At 41.4% G+C, this 14,111-nt stretch overlaps 1 protein-coding gene across 1 annotated transcript in view; it reads right to left on the reverse strand.

Annotated features, from left to right (window-relative positions):
• Positions 1-6,560, reverse strand: part of LOC139300098 (voltage-dependent T-type calcium channel subunit alpha-1H-like) — a 38,813-nt gene extending 32,253 nt beyond the window's left edge. Inside the window, exons 1-2 of the mRNA XM_070923089.1 lie at positions 6,531-6,560; positions 4,118-4,395 (exon numbers count right to left, since the gene is read on the reverse strand). Of these exons, the coding sequence (XP_070779190.1) occupies positions 4,118-4,395; positions 6,531-6,560 (308 nt within the window). The remainder of the gene's footprint in view (positions 1-4,117; positions 4,396-6,530) is intronic.
• Positions 6,561-14,111: the final 7,551 nt, after the last annotated feature.

Genomic DNA, 14,111 nt, shown 5'->3' on the forward strand with positions numbered 1-14,111 from the left:
ATTCATATGCAACGTTCCTTAACTTAAAAGGATCTTCCTTAGGGACACACAGGCCGTCTGGATGTACGCAGGATATGGCCAGATTTTATGCATGCTTGAGAAGGTTTTAGATTTTCCAGTGTGGTACCACTGTCTAATATCGCACGCTTTATAAAAGGTTAGAAGTAGCTTTAAATATCAGTTATAACCCATTAAGAAGATCAACTTCAGGGCTGCCCGGCTGTAAAAACCTCTTTGGGTGGTGTAATATCCTCCTCCGGCAGGACACTTGCTTTGTCTTTTTACATAACTCTTAAATGAATGCGGAAGACCTCTCCAGTGGATCATTTGACCACTTACCTTCTGGAAAAACAGAGAATTTGGATCAAAACCCATTTATTAACAGCTTATTAACATTTACTTACTGCAGACTTAATGGACTGTTGTAAAATCCCTTCACTAATAACATTTATCCACTGGCTTATTACAAAGTGAGAAACCTGTGAGTCCTTATTAATGACCTCTTAACTAAAAGATGCTGCTAGCATGGCTCTAGTAGTTGATAGATTTCAACTACTATGGATTGTTGTGAAATTTGATAGCTATCCATAGTAAGCAGAGGATGAATCTTAAAGACTTCGGTGATCCTCTGACTTTTTCTCTAGCATCATCATGAGGTTCACATTTGTGGTTTTAAGCGAAAACCATCACGAACTATGGGCTGGGTGGTTGGGGAGCATGCCACATGGCCGTGTGTTTCTGATCTGATTCCAGCTCAGGACATGTGATGCACCTCTCTCTACCCTTGTTTCCTGCCACTACACTTTCCTGTATGATAAAGGGAAAAAAAGATATGTAAAAAGTCATTATAATTGTTTTATGGATTGCCATGAAATTTGGTACACACATTCATGTCACCCACAGGATGAATTGTTATTGTTGTCGTGATCCTCTGACTTTTCATCTAGCGCCATCATCAGGTCGAAACTTTAATTTATCCAATACTTTGGTTTATGATTAAATATCTTGATGGAAAATATATGATGGCTGGGTTTTTTGAAAAACCCATTAAAAACAACTCTTAGTCAACAATGTTCAAAGGTCTGTCAAGCTGGTCTTCTATGAAAAAATGTAAATTTTTAACAAAGGGAAAACCAAAGGACTTTGAAAAGATGAAGAGGGTTTCATTCATGAACTTCATGGTCTATACTTTTAATAGATCTTGCTGCTTTTGACTCGTTACTTTTTTCTTGTGATAAAGTTCTGCTTGTGTATATGTTTTCTTTCTGATTGTGTTTTTGTATGTCTGAAAGTCAGAATAAATACATTGCATTACAAAAAGGCTTACTACATTTATAATCGCAGACCTTTAGAAAAGGATAAACTCATGACCTGCATGACACTTAAGTGCAGTTAGAAACGTTAGTAAGTCATTAATTAAGTGTCACGAGTTTGTCATTTTCTTAGTAGGCCATCACATCTGCAGATATTATATTGGTATGTTATTAAAAGGGACAAAGCAAGTGTAATGCCAGAGGAACACCAGTCATTAATGTAATTTAACTGATCTATAATGCATTGGTAAATGATTTATTAACTATTATTAAAGCCATTAGCCAGAACTTATAAACCCCATAAAGGGTGCCTTACTTGAAAGTAGCATTGATCTAAAAATCATGTGGTTTGGATAGGAATCCCCAAATGTGAACTACTGTGTATGAATGAGCAACCTGCTCACTAGTTTCCTCATGCTCTTTGCTGCTTGGATGCACACTTTCACTCTGGAATCCATACATACAGACTTGATTAAACGTCACCTAGTTAAGCTCAAAGTCTGTCATGTGCAGTGTGTGTGTGTGTGTGTGTGTGTGTGGAGAGAGTGTCTGAAAGTTAAGTTACTGTCAAGTTGTCAAGTCCTCTGGCTCCACCCCCTACGAGTGTAACCATGGAAACACTTGCTGGAATCATGTTAATTGGCTGAAATGATTCTGACAGCTCACCCTACTTTGAGTAAGACCTCTTCCTATCCATCTCCCTATCGCAACCCCCCCCCCCCCCCCCCCCCCTTACACATACACACACACCTCAACCCAATTAAGAGGCAGTTTAGGAAGAGGAAAAGAGAGAGGGATAAAAAGGAAGGCAAGGGATTGATATTGAGTGAAGAGGGATGAGAGAAAGAAGAAAAGAGAGGGAGGACAGAAGAAGAAAGACAGGCAGAGAAAGGTACTTGTATAGGAGTGACAGATACAGCTTTTCTCATCTTTAAACAAAAGGAAACGCTCTGAATGTTTCATGCACTGCTGAATAAGTTATGTCCTCTGTGTGTGTGAGTGTGTGTGCTTGCCCCCGCATCTCCCCACATGTGTGTGTGTGTTTCTGTGTGTATCATATGTTACACTTTAAAGGAGCGTGATAACTGCCACGTGGAAAGCTCAGCACTTCACAAAGTAGGCGCCTTGTTCCACACAGTGAATCTAACGTCTCCTCCCGAAGAAACAGGAAATAACAGAAATCAATGTAGCTTGGAAGGAATACAAGAGAATGTTATATAATAGCAAAAGCCAATCTTGTTTTTGTTCCAAGTAAATTTGTTCGATGTGCTGTAGGGTGGAGAGATGTACAGTATGTTGTAAACATGGCACAAAGGAGGATGACTGTGTTTGTAAGAGGGAGGAAATGGAAGGAAAGGAGATGGGAAATTAATTTGTAATATGTACTGAGTGCAAGGAAGGAGGGGTCACCTCAGGAAAAATGGGACTTACAGCTCTTGGGGACTGCCCCCCCCCCAAGTGCGCTCACATTAATGTCGCTGTCGCACAACGTCCACCCACATTACTTCTCCCGCAGATCACTCACAGTCACACACACACAGACACACACACACGCTGTAACTCTTAAGTACAGAAGAATATACGGATAAACATAAAATGGGACACATGCCAGTAGCCATGCTGTATGGACACACAAAAATGGAAAGGAAGACAGACAGACAGACACGCAAACACACACAAAAACAAACAAATACTGCAATCGGAAGTAACCGGGCCGTCGGGGCAGAGAGCTACGCTGTTGCCAAGCAACCAGGTGATTCCTCTAAAGAGCCTCTCCATGGGAGATTCCCTCGTTTGTGTGAGGGCATTCACTTGCTTGTGTGTGTGCGTGCTTGCATGTGTGTGTATGATCGTGAGTGTGTGTTTTTAAGCGTGTCCAGTAAGTTAGTGCTGACACAGTGAGCGTACAATGTTCTGGGATGCGACCATGGTAACAGCCCAGCAGGCTACAGAAGAGTTTAGTTCATGGCATTTGTAGTTTTTTTTTCTTTTCCTCTTGGTGTACGTTTTATTTATTCAGCAATTATGTATTTATATTTTATAGAGTGCACAGAGTGCTGACGATGGCAAACACCCGCAGACGAGCACAAGCGCACAACGACACGCGCACGCACATAGGCATGCACTCATAGAGTCATAAGCAGTGGAAAATATTCAATTTGGAAAGTCTTGACAAATCCCTGAGGTGTTGCTGACGTTTATGCATGCTTCGGAGTATTCATAGCTGCTCACACACACTAGAGCGCTGATAACTACACACACTCACACCTTCACGTCTACAGCAGAAGTGGATAGAGGCTGAGAAAGAGAGTGAGAGACAGGGAGGGGAAGGGGAGGTGAGACGATGAAGACAGAAGCGGAGCGAGTTTCGAGAGGTGACGTGAGTTTCTACTATTTGTGACTCGTTCTGCTCTAGAAACGGAGGCCAGTAACAATGCTACTGACAGGCAACTGTAACCCTGGAGATTCATTAGGGCTTGTCACTATGGAAACCACCAATCAGGGAAAAATGTTAGCCATCTTTTCCTCCAGCTAATGGGTCCAAGGAAATACCTGAGGTCTTCCAAACACCCATACACACACATGGACATAAACAATACTGACCTTCCCGTCTCCCTTGTGTTTAAATGTAAAGTAAACATCTAGGCGCTAGGTGCCTTGTAGGTACAGTGGCTTAGAGAAAGCACAGAGCTGAAACACAAATAGACAATATCTCTTTCACATTATAAACAGAAACACACTCATACGCACAAGCACACACATGTTCGCAGTGCTTAAGATGCACTACTGGCAGTGAAGGATATGGGTGGCAGACAGCTCGAAGGCACCAGGAGCGGGGTGGGCTGGTTTGGGTCAGAACCAAAAGAACGACTGGTGCTAGAGAGGGGTACGGCAGCTCCTCCTTTTCCTCCTCGTCCTCCTCTTCCTCCCCGTCCTGCTCCCTCTCCTCTCCCTCAACTGACACATGCACCCTCTCCCCCTCCTCCTCCTCATCGCCTTCCTTCTGCGTTGGTCCTCTGTGCTGCTCATACAGGTCTGGCTCCTGGGTGCCCGTCATGGCTGTGCTGTGAACAGCCTGGACCTAAAAAAGGGCGCATGGGCACCAGCAGACCATTCAGGAGACGACAACATATGGATGCATGTGTGTGTTTCTGTTGCGCTGCCTTGTGGCTGACGCTGTGGCTCCCTGAAACAAACCGGAACTACGCTGACTGTCAAGCCTGCCATCCTGTCCACGAGACCCTTTGCCCTCTAGCAAAGCAGCATATAAAAAAAGGCTTCTCTGTTTTTCTCTGAAACAATAAGCGACCTTCAGGAAGAAGAATCACAGCCAGAAAGCAGTACTGTGCAGGAAACATAAATCTACATAAATCCAAACAGACTGAGCTAATAGACGTGAGAAAAGGTGCAAACAGTGAGTCAATGCAGACAACAGGAAGCACTTAGACCCCTTCATTATAATCCTACAGCTGTACAATTTAGTGATGACAACAGGGCATTACTGTTGATGTTTTTAATCCAGACTGGCTTTAAACAATCCGGACATACAGGGAGAAAGTAGCTTAGACAGCTTTTTCATACTGGTATGAAGAGAATAAAGTGTGGAGTTGATTACTGATGTTGTCAGTTATTCAATTTATTTTTCATTTTCAATAAATTCCCATGATGGTTAGGGTTACTTATATATTTTTTTCCTTGAGCTATAATCTACGATAAAATCTCATGAAACACTGTGACATTATCAAGCGACAGCAGCCTGTGGTTCATTTTTATAAGTACTGACTGGAATTTCTTGAAGCATTGGAATATCATGTAGGAAATGTCAAATTGAATGATAATCTCAGTTTAAATTCAGAGCGTGATCACAAGAACTGATTCATTTCCTGGCTTCAGATATCATTTTTTAATTTCATCACATTTTCTGCATTATTGGGCAGTATGCAGTGGAGTTTGGCAGGAAAAGATGGGAGCTGGAGCATGTGACACAGTCCACATTGTCACGAGTACACAGCAAACGCTTCGCACTGGTCCACCGTGTGCTCATTCCATTGCTTATTGATCCCAAGAGATTTCAGGCAAATTTATTCCAAAACTACCAATTTGTTATTAAGTTGGAGCAAGAGCTGGATTATTTGGAAAACTAACATAAAGAAGAATCAGGACAATAGAAGTCTGAGCCAGCCACGAGTCCATGCAGGCATATATACTCTGCCTACAGTGTGACAGGACAACAGGAAAGCTGGCATGCAAGTCCACAGCGTAGAGAGGAGTGTATCTGTTTGATGAAAATAATGAGATTGAATCTGCCAGTATCCTTCTTTCCTGCGTATTTTCATTATGGGCACGTAGCCTAGACTATGTCAGGAGTCCAGGGCCGCACAGTTTAAGGCTTTTTGTTGTGATTCAATAGTAGCTGTTGGGCAGACATCAATTAACCATTGAAAAAAAAGAATGCCATTCTTCTGCACAGTTAAAAACCTGCTGATGAGTCCTTTCAAAACATTTTAAAAACTCATTATGAGCCTCCCTTGCTAACAGCCAGGCCATGTGGAAATTAAATCATCCTATTGAATCTCAACCAGTCACCAGAGCACAAATATATTCATACCTCTATAAGACCTAAGGAAACCCATTAAGTTTTATATTCATACTATGCACTCATTACAAATGCATAAATTGCCCAAAGTCTTTACCAAGAATTTACAGCAGATTTATGCTCAGTAAAACCAGAGCAAGCTCTCCAGAAAAGCAAACATTTTCTTAGTGTTACACAGGGATATACATTCTTTTGAAGGCCAGCCAGTATCATATACCGACGACATCTATGAGGCTACAGCATTTTCCAGCTGCACTCTGGTTCGGAGCACTCAAACGAAACAGTCTAATTAATCCTATAATAAACTGTAGAATAATATAAAACCAAACATTTTTGTGATTTTATATAATGTAAAAAAATACATAGGCCTACCATAAAGTACGATAAGGTCACTAACTTATTACACAGTACCACATGCACTTATAACTGCCTATGAGAATATCATTTTCATTTTTTCCTCTTTGTGGAAGACACATCGCCATTCAGAAGGAGCGACATCATAGGACCTGGACATTTTCTATTGTGCCACGGGCATTCACCAAGCGCAGTGCCCGGGACAGGAGAGCAAAGAAAAAGTACATAATAGCACAAAAATCAAAAACTTTGCCTGCCGTCCTTACCGGGGAGCAGCGTCCATCCACCACCGTCATTCACTCCGGGTCCGCCGTGCGCCCTGGGCTCCCGGAGCCCTGGTGCTCCATCTGAGAGCAGCCCGCTGGTCCTCTGCCTCCTCACCCCCTGCCGATATCCAAACTCAGCCCGTCAGTCGGGAGGATGCAAAAGAGAATACAAAAAATGATAGAGGAATGTGACGCAGAAGTTTTAATAATAAAAGTAAAGTTAAATAGGACCAAGCGGCTCCCCGTGCGTCTGCGTCCCTACAGCCGCTGGACACGCTCTGCGGTGTCAGGTACCGGAGTTCAGGCGCACCGGGGAGAGGGAGAGCGGCGTCAAGCCAGCCGGAGAGAGGCGGACCGGACATACTCGGAATTTACCTTCAAAATAATACAGTCTAGTCCCGGAAGCTACACTTTACAATATACCTTAATATTGCGAAACACTAGTAACGTTAGTTTGATAAAATATCGGCTAAAAAAGACACAGACTTCAGCTTACCTTGTGGGCTATAACGTTACTCACTAAGTTATGCTGGATAGGATGGCTATTTCATGTAATTACAACAGGGCAGTTTTTGGTTAGTTTGAGCTACTAGCCAACAGATTCCTTGTTGAACACTGTAGCATAGGTCTATTCTTTGGGCTCTCAGTTTACATTTAGTTAGTATGAATTACAAAGCATAGTAACTTAGTTATTCAGAGCGAAAAAATCCCTTTTTTCTTTGGGAAATGGCTGCCTCAAAAAAAACCCATGGCAACCACATGGTTAGCGGCTACTAGACTAGGCTAAATATGTATTATGTGGCGTTTACCATCAATAAACAACTATTTGTCAGGTAATTTCCCTAATTGCCATTCTGACTTTTAGATGTGATTGTTTAATTGCGGTGGCTGAACTGAATTACCGCCTCTTGTATTGTTGTCATAGCTTCCATCCAGTGTGGCACCGCCCCATCATACAGACTAATGGTGAGTGAATTTGAAAAAAGGAAAAACATTCTAATAATAATAATAATAATCTCGTCCAATTGTTTTATTGTGAAAGTTTTGAATAGAGAACTTTATTCTTAATGCTGGTTAACTTGACACTGATGGAGCAAGTCAGAGCATGTGACTTGTCCCCTCTTCTCCGTCTCACAGTACACCTCTCTATGCCTCTTTCTGTCTCTGCCTGGCGGTTGTCTCACCACCCAGCGACCCGGACTGTGTATGTGTGTGTGTGTGTGTGTGGGCGGAGGATGCTGCTGTCATATAAGAGATGATGCTTCACACTCACTCAGCAGGGATGTCGATTCACTAAACCCAAAGGTGTGGCAGAGCTCCCACACAATACCTTGAAATCAGCTTATGCTATGACAGGTTACAGAGGACAAGTATTACTAATGACCGTTACTGTGCTATGAAAAAACAACATTTCTATAATGGTGGTGGAAGAAGTATCCAGATCATTTACTTAAGTAAAAGTAGCAATACCAGAATACTAGATTACAAAGATTTTACTTAAGTAAATATGCAAAGGTTTCAAGTATATTTTCAAATATAAGTATTGACTATGCAAAATAACTAATTTCATAACGTTTTTATACATATTATGAGTTTATTATTACTGTTGAATTCACATATTATCAGTATTTTATTGTAAAGCTGGTCAAGGTGGATTTTGTTTTTGTTGGGTGGTTTAATCTATCACACCATATAGTATTTTAAATTGAACATTTTCCTCTGAAATGTAGTGGAATAGAGGTATAAAGTGGCATAAAATGGAAACACTCAAGTAAAGTACAAGTACTTCAAAATTGTATATGTATAGCTTTCTTGAATAAATGAAATTTTGTTACTTTCCAGCATTGCCAGCATTCCCAAAAATATCATGTTTCTTATGAACCCTCGTTAAAGAAAAGACGTGCGTATTTTACAGTAGGTGGTACCAACAAGGCAGAGAGTGAAAAAGGCAGAATAGGCATCCTTAGTGTCTTAAAATAGTGCTGAAACTAAACTACTGCTCATTTTTCTGGGGGCTCCATCCAATTCCCTAAAGGGCCCCTGGCAGTCCCTGGATCCCACTTTGGGAACTAATTTTAGAGCTGCATTATACAGTAGGTCTAAGCAAACAGCTTACAGGGAGCACTAGTCTTAAATGCTCTCCTGCTAATTTTTTAATTTCTACATATGGCCTCCAAATAATTTTCTGGGGATGTTTTGTTTGATGTTTACACTCCATTAGACAGAAAACAAGAGTCCCACAGTAGTGGCTCTCAGAGGCTATAATGCTCATTACATGCTAGAAAACAAATTTGGATGAATTAAAAATAGACAGACAACTTTGCTATTCTTAGATCCTACTAGCGGGGCAGAAAATGTTGCTGTGCTGGAGGAAAAGCCATGTTGTTACCTAAATTATAAAGGTTTATACTCTGCGTGGTGGCCATTTTCAGGCATCTCAGACTCAGCTTGTCAGGCTTAGTTCTACATTGTCAAAGTGTGACCAGACGGAATATGAAGCAGATTTTAGTGGATTGCATGTGAACTCAACTTGAGTGAAACATTCACACTTATCCCAACAAATTTACAGATACAATAGATCAGGAAAAGGGAGAGGGACTGGAGGAAGTTATCAGAAATACCTGAAGTTCATTGAGGTTTTCAGATCTGAGTCACCCAAAACAACACACTCCGTGCACACGGTTGGTGTGTGTATGTTGCGAGTTAGCCACAGCTGACGTCTGTACAGTTGGTACTTTGGCTGTTTTGGGCAAATAAACACATACTGTATGTCAGGGACCAAGGGACACAAGGATAAGTTTGAGAAGTTAAGACTTTATTTGGCCAAATAAAACTTTCAAGCACAAGAAAAAAGAATGCTTCAAATGTTTTAAACACAAAAGCAAAGAAAACTAACTAAATAAAATACCATTACCACCAAAACCCAAAAGAAGTATCGACATGCTGCCATTCTTTAAGAATGTCTTGTGCAGTTCACAGCTCCCCTGCTCAGTACAGGAAGTTGGCTTCTTCCACTTCCTGGTTTAGTATAAAAGGCTGCCTTAAACTTCAGCTCATCTTTTGGGCAGATTAATCAGCAGCAGGATGTGGAGAAACAAAGAGAAAACCGGGTACACTACATTAGCAAAACACATATTTAGAACTTTGCCATAGCTGCCTGTAAGTTTTAGCCTGTAAGCATGTTAACTTGCTAATATTAAGCATGTTAACTTGCTAATATTTAGCATGTTAGTGTGACATGCTCAGCTTTAGCTCATTAGGACGCTAAAAACAGTTACTTATAAACATATGTTATACCTATAAACATATACACACAGAAAGTGTGTACAGTGTGTGCAATATTTGTGTAATATGAGTATTTTAAATTATAGTCCAAAAAGAAAGAATTTGGTTGAGGTTTTTGGTTCTGAAACTCTAAATCAACTGCACTTTATGTTGGTTTTTGTTTTAATTTGTCACCCATTTGTATCTTGTCATGCTGGTTTCATTCCTCTCACGTCAAGCTCCTCGGTCCCCAGCAGCAAGCCCCCCCCCCCATCTAACAGTGTGCCAAGTTATTGCAATGTATGACTACACCGCTGCCAATCGGGTTGAGCTGAGCTTCTCCAAGGGTCAGCTGATCAACATACTGGACAAGACCAACCCTGACTGATGGAAAGCAGATGCCAGCAGGGGTCATAGGCCTGCTGCCTACCAATTATGTCAAGATGACACGTCTGTCAGTCCTGTCAGTCCTGGGAGAGGGATCCCTCCTCTGCTGCTCTCTCTAAAGTTTCTTCTATTTTCTCCCTGTTAAAAGGATTTTTTAGGGGAGTTTTTCCTCATTTGAACTGAGGGTCTAAGCACAAAGGGTGTCGTATGCAGTACAGATTGTAACGACTCTAGGCAAATTGCAATTTGTGATATTGGGCTATATAAATAAAATTACTTTGACTTGACTAAAGTGGACAAGTGGAAATCTGATGGCGCTAGATATGAAGTCAGGCGATCGCCTTAGTCAATCTGATTCATCCTCTGGGTCTACAAATGTCTGCACCGAACTGTTGAGATATTTTTGCTCTGGACCAAACTGTTGGACTGAATGGATTCACCACTAGTGTGGCTAAAAACTAAGATTAGATTTTCACTCAGAGGAGGGAAACACCGTGCAATACCCAATCAACGCCCACAGCAGACAGACTCCTCGCAGCTATCGTAACTCTTAAAGCAACATCATACATCAAACATTTAGTGTATCTCAACAACAGAGTTCAGGATATCTAGGACACATTCAGCCACACAAACACTCGCACAGACCTCGACGGCTAACATCTCACTCTCCCCGAGAAAAAAACTGATGAAGCCTCTGTGTATGTGTGTGTGTGCGCGCGTTGGTAGTAATCGGTTGTTATTGGGTCTCCCTGGCTGTGTGCTTCCACTTCCACTCCCACTCAGTTTTCCCTCTCCTTCTAGCTCGTCTCATCCTTCTCACACTTACAGTCTCGTGTAACTCATGCAAGACTCTTTCTGCTCCACAGGATCATTTCATGCATTTTTTACTCCCGCTCTGTCACTGTGGTGTGTTCAAATGATGGTTTACATTAGTCTCTGAAATACATACACACACACACACAAACACACACACACACAGAGGCAGAAATACATTCCCTCTGTTATCGGTTGAGGATGGGTATCTAGGCCAAACATTATTATCAGTGTGTGGTAGGCGCCCCTTGGGTGTGTTTCCATGGTGACCATCACATAACATTATATATGGGGAAGGGTTTTATTCCATGCCATTGTCACAAATACGCACACACACACTCACTGTGGGAATTCGATCACAGATCAATAATCCTGATCAATCATTGAAATTGCCATGACAACCACTTCAGGGCACAATCCTTATACAAAGCGTGAACACACGCATACTGTACAATCACATGTGTGCAGCAACACATGAGCAGTGTGACACTGAGCCTGCCTTCTACTTTACTTGACCTGGTTACAGTCGTAGTACGTGAAGAGATTAAGGAGAGCACACACACACACACACACACACACACACACTCGCACACACACATATGGCATGGTCAGCGGTGTCAATATCAACTTCTCAAAGTTTCAGTTTTCAGAGCAGGCGGAAAAAGGAGACAACAGTAATTATCTGTCTCTGTTGACTGTCAATCTGTCTTTTCTGTCTTTACCTTAATGTTCATTTACAAAGTTCATACAGGGTATCAATAACATACTACTGTTAGGTAGGGGATGAAGCGCAGGAAATAGGTGGGTAACACATTTGCATTTAGGAGAGAGCAGAGTAGAAATACACATATAATTAATAATTTCAGGGTAAACAAGGGATCAACAGGAAGTGTAGGAAAACAGGGTGATAATAATAATATTGTGAGGAAGTAGTTATGGTACATTTAATTTATAATTACTAGTAAAAGAAAATACACTAATAAGTTTTAAATATGAGATGTTTGAAACATCATTGGGTGTCATGTCGTGTTTGGGGGTGGCAATGTTGGTCTGTCCACCACTCTTTGTCCAGACTGAAATATCATAACTTTTGAATGGACATTCATGTTTTCCAGACAAAATAATCTAAATGACTTTGGCGATCCCTGACGCGTCATCTAGCATTGCCATGAGGTTGATATTTGTGGTTTCAAGTAAAAATATGTCAACAACTACTGAATGGATTACCATGAAATTTGGTACAGACATTGATGTTCCCCTCAGGATGAATATTAATAAGTGTGATCCCTGAACTTTTCATGAAACCTGCAAAACTAATGACATTCCCGTCATCCTCAGCTGAACTTTGTGTTTAGTGCTTATCAGACAATGTTAGCATGCTGTTGAAACACACTGAACTAAAATGTTGATGTGGTAGACATTATACTTGCTAAAAAAAATCATCACGTAAGCACTGTCATTGTGAGCCTGTTAGCATGCTGATGTTAGCGTTCAGCTCAAAGAGTCGCTAGCAAAGCTGTGGACTCCTGCAATAAATCTTCACCTTCATGAAGGTTATAATGTTTTGTTGAGAGGTACTGATTCAACTTTATGATCATTCTGGGAGGCTCAGGTTTGTGGTGATGTTGAGCTGTATTCGTTTACACTGAGAGGTGTTTCTAATATTTCATCTACCCTCATTGATATAAATGGGTTGTCTGCCGTATTACCCAGTAATTATTGAATCTGTAGTCCGTAATTAAAAAATAAAAAGTTAGTAACAACTTATTCCCTAGCCTCTTGTCTTCTTACCTTGTACCTAAATGTGTCCTCAAGTGAGTATTTTGTTGATATTTACATACTGTATATGTACAAAATATTTACACTGTAATTGCAGTGTGTAATTTAAAACGTTACTGCCTTTGGAATCACAGTAAGACTGTTAAGACTCTCAAAGACAACCAGTAACTTTTTCACCAGCATAATAGGCTGCTCATACTCAAATATGTTGCTGTATTGTAGACAAACAACTGGAGAGATTCTGCCACGCAGCAACATTACTGACTCATCCCTTTCATTAGTTCTCGGAATCAGAAATCTATCAGACAATTCATTTCCACACCCCGCTCTCCTCTCTCTCTCTCTCCCAGCTTTTTTCTGCACCGTGTTTGCAAGCATAAATGCACAGTGGTCCATACAGATGCACGGGCAATCATGCACACATAGCCAGCATCTTCCCCAGACGCTACATTTATGACAGAGGATAAGGGAGAGTTAGGTTGTGAACCAGTCAGTGGAGAAGCATCTTTTCTGACAATCGGCAGAAGTGAAGTTGCTTAGCAACCTTTGGCCTTGATGACAGGAAATGATGTCATGCTTGTAAGACAAAACACAAGTAGACACACAAATACACAGGCAGATAACAGGTGCACACATGCGCACACATGTGTGGCCACGCAGACACACACATGCAGAGTGAACCTTGCAGGACGGTGGACTAGAGGAATAATGAGTTGTGACAATAATCTGGTCATGGGTTAAAACAATATATTAATCTCCTCTAATGGTCTCACTGATCTCTGAGTCCATTAAGGATGACCTTAAATATATGTACACACACACACGCACACACACACACATACAATGCATGGACTAAGCTGAGAATGTGCTTTTATGTACTGCTGTTTGAGACAAATACATCTGCTGCTCTCTCATTTCTCAGTGTTCCCTCAACCCGTCTGTGAACCCATCTCCTGCCTTCAGCCTGTTTTATCTGTGATCCACCGGTCACGCCATCTCTCCACCTTTAGTACACACACTTACAACATGCACACACAGACACACAAACACAAACACAATGAAGCTTATTGCTGTGTGCTCTGGGAGAGAGACAGAGAGAAAGAGGTAGTGACATGTGCGGTTGTATTTTGGAGCTGAGGAATATAGGAGAAGATTTCTTATTGTTAATCTGTTTCCCTCCCATGTTAAAAGTTGCAGGGCTTACAGTGCCACACAGTGTTCAGTCCATCACACTGCACTTGTTTCCTTCTGGGACGTTTTACTTTAATTATTCATGTTTGTAAAAGGATGAGCTGCCAAAGACCCTGAAACTCACCATTGTGTCTGAGAAAGAGCTTT

Source organism: Enoplosus armatus, chromosome 2 (genome assembly GCF_043641665.1).
Source record: "Enoplosus armatus isolate fEnoArm2 chromosome 2, fEnoArm2.hap1, whole genome shotgun sequence".
Classification (NCBI taxonomy): domain Eukaryota; kingdom Metazoa; phylum Chordata; class Actinopteri; order Centrarchiformes; family Enoplosidae; genus Enoplosus; species Enoplosus armatus.